The sequence below is a fragment of the Epinephelus fuscoguttatus genome, linkage group LG5 (assembly GCF_011397635.1).
Source record: "Epinephelus fuscoguttatus linkage group LG5, E.fuscoguttatus.final_Chr_v1".
Taxonomy (NCBI): domain Eukaryota; kingdom Metazoa; phylum Chordata; class Actinopteri; order Perciformes; family Serranidae; genus Epinephelus; species Epinephelus fuscoguttatus.
In genome coordinates this window covers 25,732,167-25,754,530 of record NC_064756.1, presented here as the reverse complement: position 1 = coordinate 25,754,530, position 22,364 = coordinate 25,732,167, and the positions used below count along the sequence as shown (strand labels likewise).

Sequence of the window (22,364 nt, the reverse complement as noted above, 5' to 3'; positions counted from 1 at the left end):
TTAAGGATTCCCCATCTGTGGACACTTTTAAGGCTAGACTTAAGACCCACTTTTACTCCAAAGCTTCTGAGTGGTCTTAAACTCTTATCCCCCATTTTTAGTCTTTTGTATTTCCACTCTCCAATTTGTCCCTTTACTTTTGGACTTGTGTATATGTGATTGTATTGCTACGTATTTTGATCTCTGCACTTTCTAATTCTGTGACTTTACCTTTATTGTACAACACTTTGGTCAACCAAGGTTGTTTTTAAATGTGCTTTATGAATAAATTTGATTTGATGATTTGATTTGATTTAAACTGAAGGAGGCAACAACTGCATGCTACAAAGATGGAGTCTTTGCAGCAGGTTAAAAGCTCCGCTTAGCCACACCTAAGTGATGCATTGCGTCCATGCCCCATGAATTTTGGCCGTTTATTATTATCTTTATTATAATTCTCCCACTTGTCCCAGCAATATGACTCTTACCTCTACCTGGTGACCTATTTTTACTTTGCTCATCCCCATGGAATCGCTTGACAAAGGTGTGTCATGGCAAATGGACTTGGATTTATCCAGCACCTTTCTGGTCTTCAAGCCAGTGAAAGTGCTTCATACTACATGCCACATTCACCCATCACACACACATTCATGCAATGGTGGCCAAGGCTACCATACAAGGTGTCACTTGCTCATCCGTCAATCAGTCACACACACTGACACAGCAGCAGCACAGCCACCTGGAGCAATTCAAGGATCAGTATCTTGCTTGCAGGAATAGCTGGGTGTCAAACTGCCAATTTTCTGATAAGTGTATGAGCCACTGTACCTCCGGAGCCACAGCCGCCCAATTTTGCTGCCCAGCTCCTTGTCGTCTCCGCAGTCGAATGCCACAGAACCTTCACTGCCCAGCACCACAGACCACTAGCCAGAAACCTCTGACATCATCTCCGCCAATGCCCATACAGATGTTTAAGATCATCAGCTGGCTGTTTTGTACCATTCTCAACCAGATAATCAGTCAGCTATATTCAGTGACACGCAGCTAGATCATCAGGTCGCATTCAGGGCATCTTCCAGAGCATCCCGGACCCTCTGCCTAGTCCTCAAACCATCTTCCTGAGTTCACCTGGTCCACCCATGTCCAGCCGTCAAACACAGGCCATCCACCTGAGCTTTTTCAGTTCCTGGTTGGGAATCAGTGCTTTAGACAATAATTAATTTCCATCTTTGTGACAACAGTTTGGTGAAGGTTCTTCCCTCTTTCAAAATGACAGTGTTGTCCTTCATGTAGCCAGGTTCATGAAAATGGGACATTGTGGAAAAATTTGACCTGGCCTACACAATGTCCTGACCCCAACCCCATCAAACAACTTGGAATAGAACTGGAAGACAAACTGTATTCCAGGCCATATCACCCAACATCAGAGTCTTCAAAGAAGAGCGTATTGCATTTTTTTTTTTTTTAAAAAAAAAGATGTTCAGCAGTCTACAAGGGTGTTATGTTTGGGGAACCACATCATTTTGGCCATGTGTGGTAGATAGATAGACAATGTGCTAATATGCTGAACACAGGGAGAACAGGCAAAGGCTACAGGGTTTGGTCATTTCTTCCTTTGTGTTCTAGTTTTGAGTTTTGAGTTAACCGTTCAACCATTGTGCCAACCCTTATCATAAATTGTGTTGTTTTACTACAGTTATTCATTAGCCATTAGCCACATCCTTGTTTGCACACTTGTTGTATTTCAAAATGTAATGAAATATATTTTCTGTATGAATTTAAGTGGAATTTTGTAAATTTTGATTTCCCTGTCCATTTTTTAAAAACAAAAGCAAAGGATCTTAAATTCTATATCTTTCTTTATGTTATTCATTATTAAAGTTTGTTGAGTTATAAGGCAAGGTCATGGTCAATAAACATATCAGATGCCAGGCTCCAGGGTACAATTTTAACAAAGACCTCAAGTTCTCCAGCAGAGATCTTAAGGGGATCATGATGCAACAGTCCTGACAGAAAGTTTCCTGTTTAACCTGACAGGACATGTGTGGAGGTACGCTGGAGACACTGTGAACTCTAGAGGGAGTTTATTAGTTTGTTAGAACACTTGTGAGTGGGAAGAGCCTGAGGTGTAAGTCATGGTCAGGCCGGAGGCATCTGCCTTTCACCACATGTGCTCCTACTAAATCAGCCCCCAGTAGACATGGCCTCTGGAGAGGTGCAAAGTGTTTCATAAACTAACAGGTATCTCTACAAACATACAAACAACAATTTTGTTTTTAATTAAAGAGGGCCTGAGGGGCACAACAGCTTACTATTAAACATCCCTTTGGCTGTGAAATAACAATAACATGAAATTAAATATCACACGGTTCAATGCCTTGCCAAAACAGGTGTGTTGATTTGTTTATTTTGATCAGCCATCAAAAGTGTAACTTTAATTACTCTATCCAAATGCAAAAATCCCTACAAATTATGTAACATGTAGGGTAAAGTAATAGAAAATAAAATGTATATGTACTAAAATCACTCAAAAAGGGAAGAGAATTACAAAAAAAGAAAAATATGCCCATATTTGTAAGATGTTTAAGACGCCTGATCACTGTTTGTGTTAATATTTGCAATCATATTAAACATCATATGTTCATTTACTGCCTTAAAAATACATTGACTGAGGTGCTGTGGGTAACAAATGCCATGGAGTGCAACCTTTAAACCCATGTTGATAAACCCATGACGTAAAGAACAGATTGCGCAAAACAGCTTTTTCTTTTTTTTCTTTTTGTCTGTACTCTCTGTACTCACCTGTATGATTTGTCTCACAAAGTATAAAAACTAAGATTTACTTGAAGTCTGACAACCTTTAACTGAAGTAGGCAAGCATTTTCAGAAATTAAATTTGTAAATAGTGCTTGCACCTGTTCTTACCATTGCAACTGAGTCTAGGTTAAAGTTACTAATTGAAATCATCTGAAGCATCGGAGGGAACTTTTTGCAGACCTCAATGGTACATCTAAGCAGCATGATGTGATACATTTGTCATCACAGATGAACTCATTAGGTTCAGTGATCAGACATATGTGTATGGGTCTTTGAATAATCAGAACCAAATATATGAAAGCTGCCAAAATGTTGACCCTGCATATTATGTGGAAAATTGAGAGACTGATGCTGTATCAGTCAAATGGCATGTGATAAATGGTAATAAATACATAACTCAGAAGTCCATGATCCTTGCTAAAGTAGGGAATGGTAATATGCCAGGATTTGGACTGGTCAAAAACATTTTTTGTTGATTATAAGCTTTATTGTTTGGAGTATGAACCATTTCAAACTATTTGCTTTGATAGGAACGTCATGGCTTATCAGGTTGAGGTCCCACACCTTGCACAGTCCACTGAGTTAGTGGATGCTGAAAAGCTGGTTGATTTTACCTCTTATTACACAATCAGTAGCAAGAGCCAAACTTTTGTTCAGGTAAAATACTGTCTTGGGAAGGTAATAGAACAACAGTTCAAATGACTGTGTTCCCCAGATATGGAAAAAAACAACTTTAAAGCTTTTAAAGCAATCTTGTAATTTGACCTTGCAAGGTCAAATTAAGGACTAAGGTCCTGATTCAGGATATTTCAGCAGAAGATAAAAAATATCAGCTGTTTGGATTCCAGATGCATTTGTGCAGTGCATTCAGTTAAATCTTTGTATAATACTGGCTGTGTTTCTTTGATGTTGTGTCTGTCAGATCAAATGTATTAAGAATCCATTTAGCAGTACAAATTTATCACAATAGAGTTCCTGCTTGTGTTCAAAACCTCATGGTCTTAGCCAGACTTTCCAAATAAGATGTTAACAAAGTACTCACTCACTTTAACTTTCTGAAAGATGGGACAGGCTGAACAGAAAGTCTGTTCTTAAAGCAATAGTTTGACTTTGTTAAGTACTGTCTTTTCTCTGTACTGTATTTTTTTCTATTAAATGACATCATTGCTGTGCCTCTGTTCTACTGTATTCTAGGGCCTAAGCTAAACATTGTAGTGGATTTTTGGTAGTAGTATTGCATAGTATTGCATAATCTACTCAGGAGTACTGGTTATGCAAAAAATGGCCCCTTTTAGAATGTTATATTGAATACAATTTAATATCATTTATAAAATATAAATCTGGTTATAGTAGAGCTGTTATTGTTCCTATTCTCTACACAGTTTGACAAATTTTCTATTATTATACATAATATTTGATAACTTATAATATGTTTCGTGTGCACATAACTTAATCTGCAAAGTAACTACAGTTGTCATGGAACAATAATGTAATACAATAATTTAATGGCAAGAACCAATCAAGACTGTCTTATCTGACTTATCGCTGATTGGTTAGTAAGAGGCCACTGAGCCCTGCCATCAACTATGATTATAAAATGTCACGTTTACGTCCACTGCAAACCCGATGTGGCTGGGTAGCTCTGCCCTAAGAGCACTTGAGTGTAGAAAATGCTACAAGAAATAACAGAGCTGGTTTTCATTGGGCTCCTTTTAGCATTTGGAGCAGCGGAGGAAGAAGCTCCTTTCTGTCAGATTCTGGGGGATCCAGAGTTCCCTCTGCTGTCTAAAGAGGGAGATGTCATGATCGGTGGAGCCTTTTCCATCCACAGCAAAATCACGCAACCTCCACTTTCCTCTACAGAGAAACCAACACGTCTCACATGTTCCAGGTAATTTGAGCTTTGAATAATAACACTTCTGGATGAGGTCTGTCAAAGTGAATACAAGTTTGTATTTTGCTCTTTTTGTCTCAGTGTCAATCTCAGGGAGTTTCGATTTGCCCAGACCATGATCTTTACAATTCAAGAAATAAACAAAAGCGAATTTCCTCTTCCCAATGTTTCGATTGGATACCGTATTTATGACAACTGTGGCTCAACATTGTCCTCAATACGTGCAGTAATGGCCTTAATGAATGGTGATGAGTGGACTGTGGGAAAGAGCTGCTCTGGTCAATCAGCTGTTCATGCTATTATTGGGGAGTCAGAATCCTCATCAACCATTGTGCTGACACGCACTACAGGACCATTCAAAATACCAGTGGTAAGAGCAATATCAATGTTTGTATATGTGTATGTTACATCCAAACTGTCCTTATTATTTGTCTGTATTATTTGTGTATTCTCAGATAAGTCATTCAGCTACTTGTGAGTGTCTGAGCAACAGGAAAGAGTATCCCTCTTTCTTTCGAACCATTGCCAGCGACCTCTACCAAAGCCGAGCCCTTGCCCAGCTGGTCAAGCACTTTGGCTGGACCTGGGTCGGGGCAGTCAACAGCGACAGTGACTATGGCAACAACGGCATGGCCATCTTTCTAGCTGCAGCCCAGGAGGAAGGAGTGTGTGTGGAGTATACAGAGAAGTTTCACAGGGCAGACCCAGAAAAACTCATGAAAGTCGTTGAAGTGATCCAAAAGAGCACTGCCCAGGTCATTGTTGGTTTTCTGGCCCATGTAGAGATGAACAACCTTCTAGAGCAGTTGAGTCTGCACAACATCACAGGCCTGCAGTTTATTGGTGTGGAGGCCTGGATCACTGCTGACAGCCTTGTGACTCCCACCAGCTTTACTGTGCTGGGAGGTTCACTGGGTTTTGCTGTGCAGAAGGCAGATATCAGTGGCATGGATGACTTTTTAATCAAAGATTTCTGGGAGACAGAATTTAAGTGCACAGAGGCAAACAAGGACACTATAACAGAAACAGCACAATGCAAAGAAAACCAGGATCTAATTGACTTTAAAGATTATTACGATGATGTGGCAGAGCTGAGATACTCCAGTAACATCTACAAAGCCATCTATGCTGTGGCCCATTCTCTGCACAGCATCTTAAAATGCTCCAAGGGTTGTGATAAGACTGTAAAGGTTACTCCCCAGAAGGTAAAAAAGAACTGATGGGAACGCTCTCTATTACAGTCATATCTATAATACATATATACAGTATATAATATATAGCAGTAGCTCAGTCCATAGGGGCTTGGCTTGGGAACCGGACGGTCGCCAATTTAAGTGCAAATATGGAGCGTTGACTGGTAGCTGGAGAGGTGCCAGTTCACCTCCTGGGCACTGCTGAGGTGCCCTTGAGCGAGTCACCGAACCCCCAACCGCTCGGGGCGCCTGTCATGGGCAGCACACTTACTCTGACATCTTTCCATTTAATGCATGTATAGGTTCTGCATGTGTGTGTATTTCAGGCCTGTGTATATGTGACAGCGGAGTGAAAAGATTGAATTTTGGATTAATAAACTATATAAAATTAAAATTAAATACGCCCTTATAAAACTCTATAAATGTTTATAATCATGCATGGCAACTTATAACAAGGATTATTAAGTACTACAAGTGGTGGACATAATGTATTATAAGTTCAGCATTTATAGGGTTTGATACCTCCATATGAAAGTGACCCTTATAAATATATTATGATGTCTTATAATTGTGCGGATAATGAATTAAAGGCATGGCCTTCATAGATAGTGTCACCAAACTGATTACTAAGTTGTTTGTTTGTTTGTTTGTTTGTTTGTTTGGTTGTTTCTTAGCTGTGTTCATTTATAAATTAACATGTCGTCTTACTGCTTCTTAGGTAGTGGAGTCTTTGAAGCAGGTAAATTTTACCATTAAGAACGGGGACCAGGTGTGGTTTGACAGCACCGGAGCAGCTGTGGCTCGGTATGAGGTGGTGAACTGGCAGCGTGGATCAGATAACTCAATCCAGTTTAAACCCGTCGGCTATTATGATGCCTCCCTACCTCCTGGACAGAAGTTTGTACTCAAGACTGAAGCCATAATGTGGCCTGGAGGGAAGACAGAGGCAAATATCATAATTGATAATTATATTGACATTTATATGATGCAAAAGTTAAACATGTTGTTTTTTTACATTATTTCATTATGAATGGTTTGAAATAGATAAATAAATAAAACTTAATATCTGTCTTTTTTCTTTTGATTTAAAGGTTCCTGTGTCAGTGTGCAGTGACAGATGTCCTCCAGGAACTTATAAAGTCCATCAGAAAGGAAAGCCAGTCTGCTGCTATGACTGTTTACCATGTGCAGAGGGAGAAATCAGCAACAGTACAGGTATATGTGCAACAGACCTGACTTTGTTTGCTTGCCACACTCTGTGTGTCATGTTCAAGTTTGCTATAGTTCGGTCTCTTATTAGCGTCTTAAGGATGTAACTGAATGAATAACAATAAAAGTGACAATATTTCTATTACAGATTCTAATGACTGCAAAAAGTGTCCTGAAGAGTATTGGTCCAATCAAAACAGAGATGCATGTATACTGAAAAATGTCGAGTTCCTCTTCTTCACTGAGGTTATGGGCATAATACTTGTATTTTTCACTTTGTTTGGTGTGCTCCTTACTTTAACTGTGGCTGCTCTATTCTTGATCAATAAGGATACTCCATTGGTGAAGGCCAACAACTCTGAGCTGAGCTTCCTGCTGCTCTTCTCCTTGACTCTGTGTTTCCTGTGTTCTCTGACCTTCATCGGCCGGCCCTCTGAGTGGTCCTGCATGCTGCGACACACAGCATTTGGCATCACCTTTGTCCTCTGTATCTCATGTGTTCTGGGGAAAACTATAGTGGTGTTAATGGCCTTCAGGGCAACACTTCCTGGTAGTAATGTGATGAAATGGTTTGGGCCTGCACAGCAGAGGCTTAGTGTTTTGGGCTTCACTTCAATTCAGATTTTAATTTGCATACTCTGGCTGACCATCAACCCTCCCTTTCCCTTCAAAAATATGAACCACTATAAAGAAAAGATTATTCTTGAGTGTGCCCTGGGATCTCCCGTTGGGTTCTGGGCTGTATTGGGATACATAGGACTCTTAGCTGTGTTATGTTTTGTACTTGCCTTTTTGGCCAGAAAGTTACCTGATAATTTCAATGAAGCTAAATTCATCACTTTCAGCATGCTGATATTCTGTGCAGTCTGGATCACCTTTATTCCAGCATATGCCAGCTCCCCTGGGAAGTTCACTGTAGCTGTAGAGATATTTGCCATTTTAGTCTCCAGTTATGGCCTTCTTCTCTGTATATTTGCTCCAAAGTGTTTTATTATTGTTCTCAAACCTGAACTAAATACAAAGAAATATCTAATGGGAAAAACAGGATCCGATTAAATCTAGATATACAACAAAACCAAAGACTATCATTTCCTTTAATTATTTCATAGATAGATAGATGGATAGATAGATAAGCACTTGAACTTGTAGTGAATTCTACATTTCCAGCTATCCAGACAGTTTAAAAGCACTTATGTAAAAAATATGTATTTCATTAATAAAAAAACTATTCATTATCTTCTGTCTCTTCATTTGAATTAGCACAGTGAGGGCCTGCACAGTGGACACTCATTGTGCATGACTTTTCCTTGAACACTGATGTCACACAACCATTATATGCACATAAAGGCCTATTACAAAAGCATGTCGGTGAAAGGGCTTTGTCATTACAAAAATACTTTACAGGAACCTGAACTTGACACTAAGCTCTCCCACACAGACTGTTCTGTCTTTAGCTCCCCCAGATAAAATAGTATAATACCAATAACTGAGAACTAATGAAATACAAGGATCTTAACTTTAGTTTATTCAGGACTGTTCTCTGCAAGCCAGGTTCTCTTTTTCTGGAATGCCCTGTTCACACTTAACCAGTTACAAACATTCACACCTTGAATCTTGCCAATGCACAGATCCACAGTGGCAAGTTTGAAGGGTATATCAGTGCTCTGTGGATTGAACCAGCAATCAAAGGTCAAAGGTCAAAAGCAAGCATAAGATATATCATAAAACTTAGCATATTTTCAAGGTTTCATTTCAACATAGTTGGGCAAGAATTAAGGCTGTAATGTTAGATGTTAGATGTTAGATGCATGCCAGGAAAGAAAGAATAATAAAAAAACCCAACAAAATAAATAAATGAATACTACTACTACTACTACTACTACTAATAATAATAATAATGGTTGGATAGAGAGAAATGTTTAGTTGTTCTTACTGAAATCACAGATGTATCCTCTGTACTTGATATAGGTCACAGTAGTCTAAACTGTATTTTAGGAAGCCTTAGGAGTACTTAATTAGATTCAGGGGTCCGTTTCACAAAGCAGGTTCAACAAACTCTGAGTCTAATCCTGAACTCTGAGTTGATCTACTCTGAGATAGGAAACTCTGAGTGTCCGGTTCCAGAACAGCTGATTTGAATCAGTTTAATCAACTCAGAGTAGTTTCACCTGGAGTTAAGCACATGCACCACAACTATAAAAAGTTTCGACAAGTCACCATGGCAACGGGGAAGAGGAGGACAGCGTTTTTCACCCCATTAGAATTAGAAATCTTAATGCGCTCATACGGCGAGTTTGCACACGTTTTCAAAAAGAAGTGCAACACCGCTGCAGCTGCAAAAGAGAGGGAGATGGCGTGGGAGAACATTGCTGCTCGGGTCAATGCGTAAGTTTAAATGTAGTCCTTTGCAATCACAATAATATTACAGGGGAAAACTGCTTGAATGGTAGCCTATTAATTTATTTCATTTAGGTGCAATCCTGCGGGGGAGAAGGGCACTTGGCAGCAGCTTAGAAATATAAAAACATTGTTCAGACAGGTAAGAACTCGGCATAATCTCATGGGGGTACCTCATTTTGATCATGTTTTATATTGTAAAGTAAATATTAAGTGGCTGTTTGACTGTGCAGTTGTTTTATCCCCAACATAATGCTGTTTTCACACACATAAACGTCTTCTCATCTATATCATGTTCTGTTAAATAATTAAGCCTATTTAAACTAACACAGACTTGAAAAACGAGCACACTTTTCTGACCACCCTGCACACAGTTGCCTTACTCAAGTGCTCAGCATCTCCGACACTGTACAAAAAACTTCCATTTGCAAAGAAACGCAGCGCAACACACAATATCTGCTGGGATGTGAGAGCATGACTACGATTGGTAATGTTGCAAATGTAAGGACGGATTAGGTTGTGTATGTAGACGATGGACTGTGACGTGAAACGGTACAGCTCAAAAAGATAATTGTGTGGAAATGCTAAAACATCTATGCGCGGTCTGATATCTCCCAATGAATATTTAATTCTCTGCGCAGTAATGCTGCACCTTCATCCACGGGATTGTTATCAAAAGGATATGCCATGTTAGTGAAAAAAGTCGCCACCTACTGTGCCTAATGGACTTCTAATATACTGACTCTGATTTTTTAAAATGACAGACGGCAGAACTAGGCTACGCCAAAACTCGCCTGCTGACTGAATGAATGAGGAAATCAAATGGAGTGTGTGGCTCTGAAAGAGGGCGGAGACAGAGAGAAACTCGAGGTTCATTGAGAAAAACCTGGTCCTGACCAGGTTAGGTTCATAGAGTCTGTTAGTATGGTAACTGACCGAGAGCTTAAGTTACCTCTCTCTCTGAAACAGGCTAGAGTTACCCCTCTTTCTCTGGTTTGAGTTACCTCCCTTTTTGAAATGGAAAACTCAGAGTTTCCCTCATTTCAGGGTTAACAGACTCTGAGTTTTCACTAAACCTGCTTTGTGAAATGGACCCCAAGTGTACTCAGAATCTGTTGTGCCTTTAGATGCTGATATACAGCACATGTACTGTGTACTGAGCATACAAATGCAACTCTATCAAATAACAAGAATGACAGTGTTAAACCAGTGGTTCCCAACTGGTGGGTCGCTGTCCAAAGCAGGTCGTGGGTCCATTCTGAATGGACCACAAATGACTCTCAAACTTGTCAAGTTTCCAGAAAACACACTTTTTTTGAAGTACAGTAAGTTTCTGGCACCGAGCTGTCATTTTTAAGTGCTGTTTTCTGCTGTAGATTGAGTGACTAACGGACAACTACAGTACTTGACAAAGACAGCAAACTAGCTTGATGATGTGGCCAAACAAAAGTATGGCACTGAACGTATTTAACTCTGTGGACCTTGAACTAATGACTAAGAAGAAATCTGGACCCCGTGGCTGAGCAAATTAGGAACCACTGTGTTAGACAATTCTGCTAAGCTCCAGATTAGGTTCAGTCCCAGTGTCTTTAATGCTTTCTCTTTATACAAGATTTGCAGAACTATGATAAGATAAAGGAAACACTGTGGTTATAAAAGTGAATTATGGTTAAATTACAGTTAGGGTTAAGGAACTAAAACACTTGGTTAAGTTTGGAAACCACTGGGGATGAGGATGATAAAAATGTGAACTCTGTTCCTGTAAAGAGGACCCAAACTCCAGTAACTATAAAGGTATTCAAAAAAATATAAGTAATAATTGTGAGGATCCAAGATAGAGAGTATTGTATGTTGTAAGGACCCACTAAGCAAATTGTGATTTGTGACATCTTATCTTACTGTAAGAACTCTGTCTGTGTGTCTGTTCCACGTTTTTCTCCTCACTGACTTGGTCAATCCATGTGAAATTTGGCACAGTGGTAGAGGGTCATGGGAGGATGCGAATGAAGCAATATTACATCAATTGGCAGAAGGGGGGCGCTATAGCAACCGATTGAAATGGCAAACTTTGACAAAAGTTTGACCGATCTGCATGAAACTCGGTGAACATAACCTAGGGACCAATATCTAAAGTTCCCTCTTGGCACAAGTTGGAAAACTTACTAAAACTGAGCTTCTATAAGGCAATGAATATTGCGGAGGGCGTGGCTCATCACATAAAGGTGTATAACATCTCAAGGGTTTCACCGATCACCACGCAACTTTGTAGGCATATGACCACACATAATCTGAGGGGACCCCTCCATTATTGACCCCATCAAACAAAATGGGGGCGCTAGAGAGCTAATTTCGTATCTAGTGTTTTTCTAATTTTTGGTATGACTAAGTCATGGTATGGTATGCTGTACATAATCACGGAAACTGTCAGTGTGTCATTCTGTCAGTCAGTCATTCTGTCTGTCCCACATTTTTCTACTCACTGATGTGGTCAGTTTATGTGAAACTGCACATAGGCATTGAGGATTGGCATAGGTGGAAGGTGATAAAGCTAACAATGGGTATGGACTAGTTAGGCTATATAAATGAAATTGAACAATTATTTTATAGTGTTTCTCAGAATCTTTTCCTGATTATTGAGACTGATTTCCAGCTTTCCCTTTTCTATTTTCCCCTTTTCCTTAACGTAGATTTGATTTTATTGCTGCAAATAAAAATAACTCCAGCTTTTATCAAAACTTTGTGTTATCCTCAGTTTGCAACTAAAGTATGTTTAAATGCTGTTTATTTCCCCTTATTGCATCTACATAAAATTTTATTCACAACTACAGTAATAATGACATGATGGACTTGAAAACAGAATATATCATCTCAAATGTAGAGCAAAGCGATATGACATCATTATTCAGTAATTCAATAAGAGGACCTCAAGCATCATCATCTGCTGAGGTATAAAGCCCTGCCTGTGAACGAAGAAACACGTTTTGATCGGCGATAGAAGGACTCATCACAGAGTATAGGTTTGTGTGTACATGCGTGTGCCTGTTTGTACCAGATGTCTGACTTTGTCTATATAGTGTTACTATTTGTGCTTTCTGTGGGAGTCTCTGGAGCAGAGAAAGACACTGTGCTCTGCGAGATGCTGGGTAGCCCAGAGTTTCCTCTGTTATCTAAAGAAGGAGACATCATTATTGGTGGAGCTTTCTCTATCCATAGCCAAATATCAAATCCTCCACTCTCCTTCACAGATACTCCAGAACCTCTCATATGTTCCAGGTACTTTCGCATTTGTTGGTTTCATAATGACAGAAAAGCAATATGAAATCGGAAAACTGTCAGTGAAAACTGTTCTTATTCCTTTCAGGATCAATTTCAGAGAATTTCGATTTGCTCAAACAATGATTTTTGCCATCCAGGAGATCAACAATAGCAGCTCTCTGTTGCCTAATATTTCAGTTGGTTATAAGATATTTGATAGCTGTGGTTCAACACTGCCTTCAACACGTGCAGTGATGGGTCTCATGAACGGGCAGGAAAGGACTTTGGGAAAATCCTGCTCAAGACAGTCATCTGTTCATGCCATCATCGGAGCTTCTGAGTCCTCCTCAACCATTGTGATGCTACAAATATCAGGGATTTTCCAAATACCAGTGGTAAATATTTGTGAGCATATTTTGACTGATTTCCTTTATACAAAATATAATAATCTGGATCTGTACAATTATCAACTTACTGTTAAGTGACCATCAACAAACACTAAATCTGGTAATATTATGGCTATGCTAAGGTGAGGTTTAGGGTTTTCTTGGTTTGGACAGATTCAGCAGATTGAGTCAAAGCCAGATGCTGAGCCAAACAACATTTTGGCTGTTTTGTACCCTAATACTTAAATGTTATACATGTTCTTTGTTTCCCTCATTTTGTTTCCTTTTTTATTAGATCAGCCACTTTGCTACTTGTGCTTGTCTGAGTAACATAAAGGAGTACCCCTACTTTTTCCGAACCATCCCTAGTGACCACTATCAGAGCAGAGCCCTGGCAAAACTGGTTAAGCATTTTGGCTGGACATGGGTTGGGGCAGTCAGAAGTGACAATGATTATGGTAACAATGGCATGGCAACATTTATCGCAGCTGCAAGCCAGGAGGGGGTCTGTATTGAGTATTCAGAGGCCATCTCAAGAACTGACCCTAGTGAGCATGTTGCCAGGGTGGTAAGCGTGATCCAGAGTGGCAGTGCAAGGGTTCTAGTTGCCTTCCTTGCCCAGGGCGAGATGGACATCCTGCTTGAGGAAGCTCTGAAGCAGAACTTGACCGAGCTGCAGTGGGTGGGCAGTGAGTCCTGGATTACAGCAGGTCATTTGGCCTCTAAGAGGTACTCGGGAATCCTGACAGGGTCTCTGGGCTTCACCATTAGAAAAACAAAGATCACAGGCCTTCAAGAGTTTCTTTGGCGGGTTAACCCAAGTCAAGACCCCCAAAATGATCTGCTGAGAGAGTTCTGGGAAGCTACATTTGGGTGCAGTTTTCAATCCAGTCTGCCTGGTCAGACGCAGTGTTCTGGCTCTGAGAGACTACAGGACATCAACAATCCTTTCACAGATGTGTCAGAGCTAAGGATATCTAACAATGTGTATAAGGCTGTGTATGCTGTGGCACACAGCATGCATAGCATGTTAAAATGTGGGCAAAATGGTGGAGTGTGGAATCAGTCTTGTATCTGGAAAGATGATTTAGAGCCAAAACAGGTAAAAGTTTGCCTTCATGAATTATGTAGACAATCTGAATAATAAGTCCCTTTTATTTAACTTATTCACCACTGTTTTCTGTTGGTAGGTTGTGAAACACCTCCAAGATGTGAATTTCACCCTTCAGTCAGGAGAAAGGGTGTATTTTGATGAAAATGGAGACCCTGCGGCAGTTTATGAGCTGGTGAACTGGCAGAGAAATCGAGCAGGAGATACTGTGTTTGTGACTGTAGGGAGCTACGATGCCTCACTACCAACAGGAAAGCCCTTTACCATGAACAGAATAAACATTACATGGGCTGCCGAATCCCAAAAGGTATCAAATGTGTTAAGTTTGAAAAATTCATTGTTGAGGTTGACTTATAAAGTAAAAACTGTTCCCTCAGCCATTTCCATCATTAAAATGAGATCCATTCGGAATTGTTCAGGAAGTCATATAGAAGTTTTAAAAATTCAAATTAACATAATACATAATTTACAGTATGTAGTCCATATTTTGCAGATCATGCCAAGTGCGAGGAGTTTTACTTCTGCAGATTGATGTGTATTTAAGAGACCCATAAAAGCTTCCAATGATGATTAAATAAACCAAATTGAATAAGTATTTGGATTACAGGAGCAATAAACTATGGGTTGTGTGTTGCTACAGAGGCCACAGTCTATCTGCAGTGAGCGTTGTCTGCCAGGTTTCCGTCAGGCTGTGATTAAAGGCAAACCCATCTGCTGTTTCTCATGCATCGCCTGTGCTGCTGGAGAGATCAGCAACTCCAGCAGTGAGTAAGCTTCTACATGTATTGTATTATGTAATATTTCAACAAAATCAATGAATTAATCAATGCTTTCCAGTATTTCAACACTTTCCCCGCCAGAGTATTATTTTGAGTAGCCGGCCACCTCCAGCATTTTTGATCACATTCAGCCATCTTTCAAGACCCACAGAATAATTTGTTCCCTGAATATGTAAACAGTATATACATGAAACTAAAGAAGAGACCCTCTTTTTTAAACACAAAAAAACATTTTATTCTATCTTACTCCATTACTTTTTTATCAACACTTTAATTTGTGCATTTTCATAAAAAAAACTGCCGTGTTTTTGGAGACGGCGCTACTGTTCTATTTCATAAGATGTGTAACAGCACCCCCTATCTTATAACAGTGAAAACAAGGATTGACGGAATATCTCGTCAGTGGCGGGGAAGCATTGGGTCATAAATGATGGAAAATCTTGTCAGTGGCAGGGAAAGAGTTAAATAAAGCCAGTTATTTTACATAATATGTGCGCTGTTCTCATAACTTGCAGCTTACAGCATTAAAACATTACAGTGTTTCGTGTTTTCCCTTCAGATTCTGCCGAGTGTTCACGTTGTCCACTGGAATACTGGTCGAATAAAGATCACAGCCAGTGTGTACCAAAGGTGATCGAGTTCCTATCTTATGGAGAAACCATGGGTGCCCTCCTCACTGCATTCTCAGTGTTTGGAGCAAGTTTAACGCTGGTGGTGTCAGGTGTCTTTTTTCGGTTTCGTCACACACCTCTTGTCAAAGCCAGCAACTCTGAGCTGAGCTTCCTGCTGCTCTTCTCCTTGAGTCTGTGTTTCCTGTGTTCTCTGACCTTCATCTGCCGGCCCTCTGAGTGGTCCTGCATGCTGCGACACACAGCATTTGGCATCACATTTGCCCTGTGCATTTCTTGTATCTTAGCTAAAACCATAGCAGTGGTGATGGCCTTTAAGGCTAAAAGGCCAGCAAACACAGTTCCTCAGTGTTCTGTTCCGCTTCAGAGAACAAGTGTTTTCAGCTGTACCTTTCTGCAGGTGTTAGTTTGTGTGCTGTGGTTAACTCTTGCCCCGCCATTCCCTTACAAAAACACAGCTCATGCCACTGAAAGGATTATTCTGGAGTGTGATTTAGGTTCACCTGTAGGATTCTGGGCTGTGCTGGGGTATATAGGACTCCTGGCTGTGCTTTGCTTTGTCCTTGCTTTCCTGGCTCGAAAGCTGCCTGATAATTTCAACGAAGCTAAGTTCATTACCTTCAGCATGCTGATATTTTGTGCAGTCTGGCTCACTTTTATTCCAGCATATGTCAGCTCTCCTGGGAAGTTCACTGTAGCTGTGGAGATATTTGCTATTCTGGCCTCTAGCTTTGGGTTGCTCTTTTGTATATTTGCTCCAAAATGTTATATTTTACTGTTGAAACCAGAGCAAAATACAAAAAAGGACATGATGGGGAGAAGCCAGTCAAAGTCACTATAAATTAGTATGCAGAATAGTAACACTAAAATATCTGAACAGAGAATCATCCAAGACCGTTTTTTCTGCCCCCTTTGACATTGCGCAATATGCAGAGTACTTGCTTGTTCATATGTAGTTATTTGCTAAATAGAATCAGTGCATCCAGTTATTGCCAAAGGGACTGGCCATAATTGCAAATATAATTTCAGTGCATGGCATTCCCTGAAGCTGCATTATATATTGAATCTCCTCAGGTGTATTAAAGGTCCAGGGTGTAGGATTTAGGGGCATCTCTTGGATTATATAATATTCATTACTATATTTTAATTTGTTTATAATTGCCTTAAGAATTGTTGTTTTTTTATTACCTTAGAAATAGCCGTTGATATTAACCTACGGAGCAGGTCCTTTTCCACTAAGTTCTGCCATGTTATTCGACAGTAGCCCAGAGCGGACAAACCAGACACTAGCTCTAGATAAGGCCATTCATGTTTCCATGTCGGCCATCGTAGTTCTCCTACATGTTTGGCACACGAGAAGAGTTTTAGTTCTGCAACCTCACCATTTGATGCCACTAATTCCTACACACTGGACCTTTATATCAAATGCCTTGAAATTACAAGTTAAGATAATACATTGCATTCTATTTACAATACACTACATTTAAAGGGAAACACACATGCATGCAAAAATCAACATCTGTCCATTTAAAATATTGTTTGACTTTGGATATTTTCAGCAGAATGATTTCTCTGTGACAAATTTGAAGCGCAAAATAACATTAAGCTCTTTAGGTTTTAGCTTCTTTGGAGGAGTGGGATAGTTTTGCCTACTTTAGGTGGGAATATACGTTGGCCCAGAGTCAAAAGATGCCTTTTTTCATTATTAAGCTTTAAATTAAAGTAGAATATTCAATCCATAACAACAGCTCAGATATACCGAAGAGCAAAGATTTGGGACATTATTACTGGAAGGAATTGGTTATGCTAAAAACAAAGATGACATACAAAAGTAGCAGGCCCTCTTATAGGCCAATCCATCTGTCAGTCACATCACAGGTGCTGTCATTGGTGGACAGACACACAATATTCGCATAGGTTTTACCCAGGCCCCTGTGGCTTTGTGATAGTTAGAAGAAAAACCCTATAAAATGCTCAGAGTTTTTACCTTTGGGCCTCGGGTGGTAAATATCGAGGTGAGCAACTATGCTGCTGATAGCAGATCTGCTACTTCTTTCCCTTCTGGCTGTCAGAGAAGGGAAGCCTGAGTGTCAAACTTATGGGACAAAAGAACTGTCCCAGTTTTCTAAGGAGGGAGACATCAACATTGGAGGCATTTTCTCCTTCCATCAGAACCCAGTCAGTGTCAATCCAGCTCTCCAGGTCAACCCAGGAACGATCCAGTGTGAAGGGTAAGAGAGGGATGGGAAAAATGTCACTGTAAATCGTATTACCGTGTGTGTTTATTTGTGTTTTACGTGTACATTTTTGTGTGTTTCACATGTTTTACTTTTCACATTTGGTCACTCTCCTTTTTTCAGACTGGATCCAGGAGAGCTTCAGTATGCATACACTATGATTTTTGCCATAGGGGAGATCAACAACAGCTCAGAGCTGCTGCCAGGAGTTACACTGGGTTACAGGATCTTTGACTCCTGCCCGAGTATCCCTTTGTCCATCAGGGCATCGCTAAACCTGATGAATAGGTATGAGAGTGGGGAAGACAGCTGTAACAAACTCTCAAATGTGCATGCTGTCATAGGGGAAACCACATCCACCTCTACAATAGGTATTGCACGCACCATGGGACCCTTTCATATACCTGTGGTGAGTGTTGGGAGCATGTGCACTCCCTGCAGGCATTAACTGCCTGGCGAATTCATACTGTTGAAAATGAAGTAATGTGTGAAAATGTTTTATTTCATGTGTGATTCACTGAAGACACCTAAAAATGAGCTGTTACTCTGTTTTACCTTCAGATCAGTCATTCAGCCACTTGTGCATGTCTTAGCAACAGAAGAGACTATCCCTCTTTCTTCAGAACCATACCTAATGACATTTACCAGAGCAAAGCCCTTGCAAAGCTTGTGAAACACTTTGGCTGGACCTGGGTAGGGGCTATAAGAACCAATAGTGACTATGGGAATGGTGGTATGGCCACTTTCCTGGAAGCAGCAGAAGGAGAAGGTGTATGTGTTGAGTACTCCGTGGCTATTTACAGAACTGATCCAAGGAAGTGGTTCTTAGAGGTGGTGGACATTATAAAGAAATCCACCTCTAAGGTAATAGTGGCATTTGCTGATGGCACTGACCTTGACATACTCATTAAGGAGCTTCATGCTCAGAATGTTACAGGCCTACAGTGGGTGGGCAGTGAGGGCTGGATCACTTATCGCTATATTGCCTCTCAAGTAAACTACGCTGTGGTCCAGGGGGCAGTGGGCTTCGCAGCACTAAATGCTCATATCCCCGGACTGCAAGAGTTCCTGGCTAACAGCAGGCCCTCCACCACACTGGGAAACCAGGGACTGGTGGAGTTGTGGGAAATGGTGTTCGGCTGCACCCTGACTCCCCAAGCAGAGACTGAAGCTCAGGGTTCAGTCGCAGCCTGCACTGGGAAAGAGTCACTGTGGGACACAAACACACGCTTCACAGATGTTTCAGATGCCAGTTTGCTGAATAATGTTTACAAGGCAACATATGCTGTCGCTCATGCATTACACATGTTGTTTACTTGTGAAGATGGACAGGGGCCTTTTGAGAACAATACTTGTGCTGATAGAGAAAAGGTCCAACCATGGCAGGTACACATGAAAACAAAATGCAGGGCCTAAATCAAAATTACTGTGAATGTTAATAAGTGCATAGTTAAATAACAACATCATTGTGATCTTGCAGGTGTTGCATTACTTAACAAAGGTCAATTTCACTACCAAGATTGGTGAAAATGTGTTCTTTGATGAGTTGGGAGACCCTGTGGCACGTTATGCTCTCGTAAACTGGCAGATGGATGAGACAGGTTACATAGTCTTTGAGACCATTGGTTACTATGATGCCTCCCAGCCTGAGGGTCAGCAGTTTGAGATGAAACCAGGTGTGGGAGCCATCTGGGCAGGCGAGAATCTCAAAGTAAGTAAATGTAATGAGCTCTTTGTTTGTTTTTTTTTAACGCAACATTCTTCCTTTTTATTGTGAGCAATAAACAGTTAGTAAGTGAGTCATTACCATACTAACATGATTATGAGTCATCCAGAAGTTATCCTGAATTTTAATGTTGTCTCTGTGATGCAGGTGCCAAGGTCTGTATGCAGTGAGAGCTGTCTGCCAGGGACCCGCCGGGCCTTTGTCAAGGGCAAACCTATCTGCTGTTTTGATTGCATCACCTGTGCTGACGGGGAGTTCAGCAACAGTACAAGTGAGACAGCAGGGTTCCTCGCCTTTACTCTAGCACTCATCGTGTTTCTGTTGGGCAAAATCACTGCCAGCACTTTACTGGTCTATCTGAAGATGTGTGTACTCTACAGCCTAAACATATTTATGCTTCCAGATGCTGTGAAATGTGACAAATGCCTTCCCGAGTACAAGTCCAACAAAGAGAGGAATAACTGTGATCTGAAAGCTATTGAGTTCCTCACCTTCAGGGAATTGATGGGTATACTGTTGGTCACCTTTTCTGTCTTTGGTGCCTGCCTGGCGACGACTATAGCCCTGATATTTTTCCACTACAGGCAGACTCCTATTGTCAGGGCCAACAACTCTGAGCTGAGCTTCCTGCTGCTCTTCTCCTTGACTCTGTGTTTCCTGTGTTCTCTGACCTTCATCGGCCGGCCCTCTGAGTGGTCCTGCATGCTGCGACACACAGCATTTGGCATCACCTTTGTCCTCTGTATCTCATGTGTTCTGGGGAAAACTATAGTGGTGTTAATGGCCTTCAGGGCAACACTTCCTGGTAGTAATGTGATGAAATGGTTTGGGCCTGCACAGCAGAGGCTCAGTGTTCTGGCTTTCACTCTCGCACAGGTTGTAATTTGCATACTCTGGCTGACCATCAACCCTCCCTTTCCCTTCAAAAATATGAACCACTATAAAGAGAAGATTATTCTTGAGTGTGCTCTGGGATCACCTGTTGGGTTCTGGGCTGTATTGGGATACATAGGACTCTTAGCTGTGTTATGTTTTGTGCTCGCTTTTTTGGCCAGAAAGCTCCCTGATAATTTCAATGAAGCTAAATTCATCACCTTCAGCATGCTGATATTTTGTGCAGTATGGATCACCTTTATTCCAGCATATGCCAGCTCTCCTGGGAAGTTCACAGTGGCTGTGGAGATATTTGCTATTCTGGCTTCAAGCTATGGAATGCTGTTTTGTATTTTTTTGCCCAAATGCTATATCATTTTATTAAAGCCTGAGAACAACACAAAGAAACATTTGATGGGTAAAGTGACCCCAAGAACCCTTTGAGTTATTTGTTAAATCAGAGCAGTAGATTTATTTATTTATATTTTTTTTTATTTATTTATTTTCTGCCCTTAATCAGTTCATACATGATTTTATAGATTAATTTAATATACTTAAAATATAGTAATTTATGAGGAAATGCAAACTTTCAGGTCTCACTGTAAATTCACAGATAGAAAAACTGATTTTCTAGTTCATATGAAAAATCACAAATACCCTTATGATGTCAGTATATTAACAATTCAGATGACTTGATAAAGTTTGTTAGCTCAAGTCCGTGTGCTCCAGTATACTTTGGACCTAATCTCTGAAGTTTATCCTGACACAAAACCTTTAATATGTCAGGTTTTTTTTCAAGCGTGTGTTTTAATTTCTTATCACTGTATATATGTGTTGCCAAAATCAAGAATGAACCTCAATATTCAATATTTGAAAAAAATATGAAGATATCACAAATAACAATTGTCATCATTCAAACAATATGTATCAACAAAACAGAAATAAGATTAAAATATTACATGAAATATTTACTTTCCTTTGTGTTGTTTTTCACAGGGGGGTTGGGGATCCTCTGGGTGTCAAACATTTAATTTTCTGCATTCTGGTGAATTTTTTATTATGTACCGTTTTTTGCATCAATTTTTGGTATAAATGTAATGTTATCAGCACAAAAGTCCTCTGCTACTGTCATGGATTTCATTGGAGGGGACAAATGCACATGTTCTAAATATGAAGGGGGACTTGTCCACTGCAGCACCCACCCCCCACCCTTGGAATAAATCTAGGCCTATGCACAGGGCTAGTTGGGGTAATGTCAGTAATAGTATGAACTATGCTTGTACACACAGTATTGCAAATAATAAATAAACTAATTTAAACCTGTCCACTGTGAATATTCTCACCCAGGGACTGGCTGTTTGCCTTTTATCATTATACATTATGTGTTTAACTGCTCTGCCTTACTTTTGAACATCTTGAAACGGCCTGTGCAATGATAAATAATGAATGATGTGGATTGTGGCTGGGTTTTGGGTTGAAAGTCATGTAAATGACAGAGCACGAGAGATCCAACTGAATACTTCTCTGTCTACAGAAACCAGATTAAAGCACACAATGACATGTACTGTCCATTTTCTTTAGCCTGAATACAAATACCTACAGGCTGATTAGGAAGGCCCACTCAATATTGAACACAATAGTGAGAAGATTCTCCAAGGAGAAAATAAAAAGTCTAAACTTACCTCCATAATGTTAAAATGTAATTGTTAAAAAGACCTTTTTTACAGCATAACTGAATATTAATAATGGATAACATGTACAATTATGTTTTTATTAAATATATATTTACATAGTATTTGAAATACACAAAGGCTGAAAACAAAACTTTTTTTTTTCTCAGCTGTTTGGGCACCTCCTTCCTCTCGCCCCGTCTTGTTTA

The 22,364-nt window shown here is 40.2% G+C and overlaps 3 protein-coding genes across 3 annotated transcripts; all 3 read left to right on the top strand.

Moving 5' to 3' along the window:
* Positions 1-4,529: 4,529 nt before the first annotated feature.
* Positions 4,530-8,148, top strand: LOC125889461 (extracellular calcium-sensing receptor-like). The gene is made up of 6 exons (XM_049577490.1): positions 4,530-4,687; positions 4,772-5,060; positions 5,146-5,895; positions 6,602-6,829; positions 6,975-7,098; positions 7,241-8,148. Exons 1-6 carry the CDS (start codon positions 4,599-4,601, stop codon positions 8,146-8,148), a joined length of 2,388 nt encoding a protein of 795 aa, XP_049433447.1. The 5' UTR covers positions 4,530-4,598.
* Positions 8,149-11,402: 3,254 nt separating this feature from the next.
* LOC125889460 (extracellular calcium-sensing receptor-like) lies at positions 11,403-16,490 on the top strand. The gene is made up of 7 exons (XM_049577489.1): positions 11,403-11,412; positions 12,564-12,762; positions 12,851-13,139; positions 13,426-14,232; positions 14,321-14,548; positions 14,882-15,005; positions 15,580-16,490. Exons 2-7 carry the CDS (start codon positions 12,626-12,628, stop codon positions 16,488-16,490), a joined length of 2,496 nt encoding a protein of 831 aa, XP_049433446.1. The 5' UTR covers positions 11,403-11,412; positions 12,564-12,625.
* A 1,184-nt stretch (positions 16,491-17,674) lies between these two features.
* Positions 17,675-20,929, top strand: LOC125888563 (extracellular calcium-sensing receptor-like). The gene is made up of 6 exons (XM_049575967.1): positions 17,675-17,880; positions 18,010-18,295; positions 18,448-19,272; positions 19,367-19,597; positions 19,760-19,883; positions 20,016-20,929. Exons 1-6 carry the CDS (start codon positions 17,675-17,677, stop codon positions 20,927-20,929), a joined length of 2,586 nt encoding a protein of 861 aa, XP_049431924.1.
* The last annotated feature ends 1,435 nt before the right edge of the window (positions 20,930-22,364 follow it).

Excerpts from the sequence above, each read along its gene's own strand:
- LOC125889461 (XM_049577490.1), top strand. The coding sequence starts at position 4,599 with ATGATCGGTGGAGCCTTTTCCATCCACAGCAAAATCACGCAACCTCCA. Across the intron at positions 5,061-5,145 it reads GACCATTCAAAATACCAGTG|ATAAGTCATTCAGCTACTTG; the intron begins GTAAGAGCAATA and ends GTGTATTCTCAG. Across the intron at positions 6,830-6,974 it reads GGCCTGGAGGGAAGACAGAG|GTTCCTGTGTCAGTGTGCAG; the intron begins GCAAATATCATA and ends TTTGATTTAAAG.
- LOC125889460 (XM_049577489.1), top strand. The coding sequence starts at position 12,626 with ATGCTGGGTAGCCCAGAGTTTCCTCTGTTATCTAAAGAAGGAGACATC. Across the intron at positions 12,763-12,850 it reads GAACCTCTCATATGTTCCAG|GATCAATTTCAGAGAATTTC; the intron begins GTACTTTCGCAT and ends TATTCCTTTCAG. Across the intron at positions 14,549-14,881 it reads GGGCTGCCGAATCCCAAAAG|AGGCCACAGTCTATCTGCAG; the intron begins GTATCAAATGTG and ends GTGTTGCTACAG.
- LOC125888563 (XM_049575967.1), top strand. The coding sequence starts at position 17,675 with ATGCTGCTGATAGCAGATCTGCTACTTCTTTCCCTTCTGGCTGTCAGA. Across the intron at positions 19,273-19,366 it reads AAAAGGTCCAACCATGGCAG|GTGTTGCATTACTTAACAAA; the intron begins GTACACATGAAA and ends GTGATCTTGCAG. Across the intron at positions 19,884-20,015 it reads GGAGTTCAGCAACAGTACAA|ATGCTGTGAAATGTGACAAA; the intron begins GTGAGACAGCAG and ends TTATGCTTCCAG.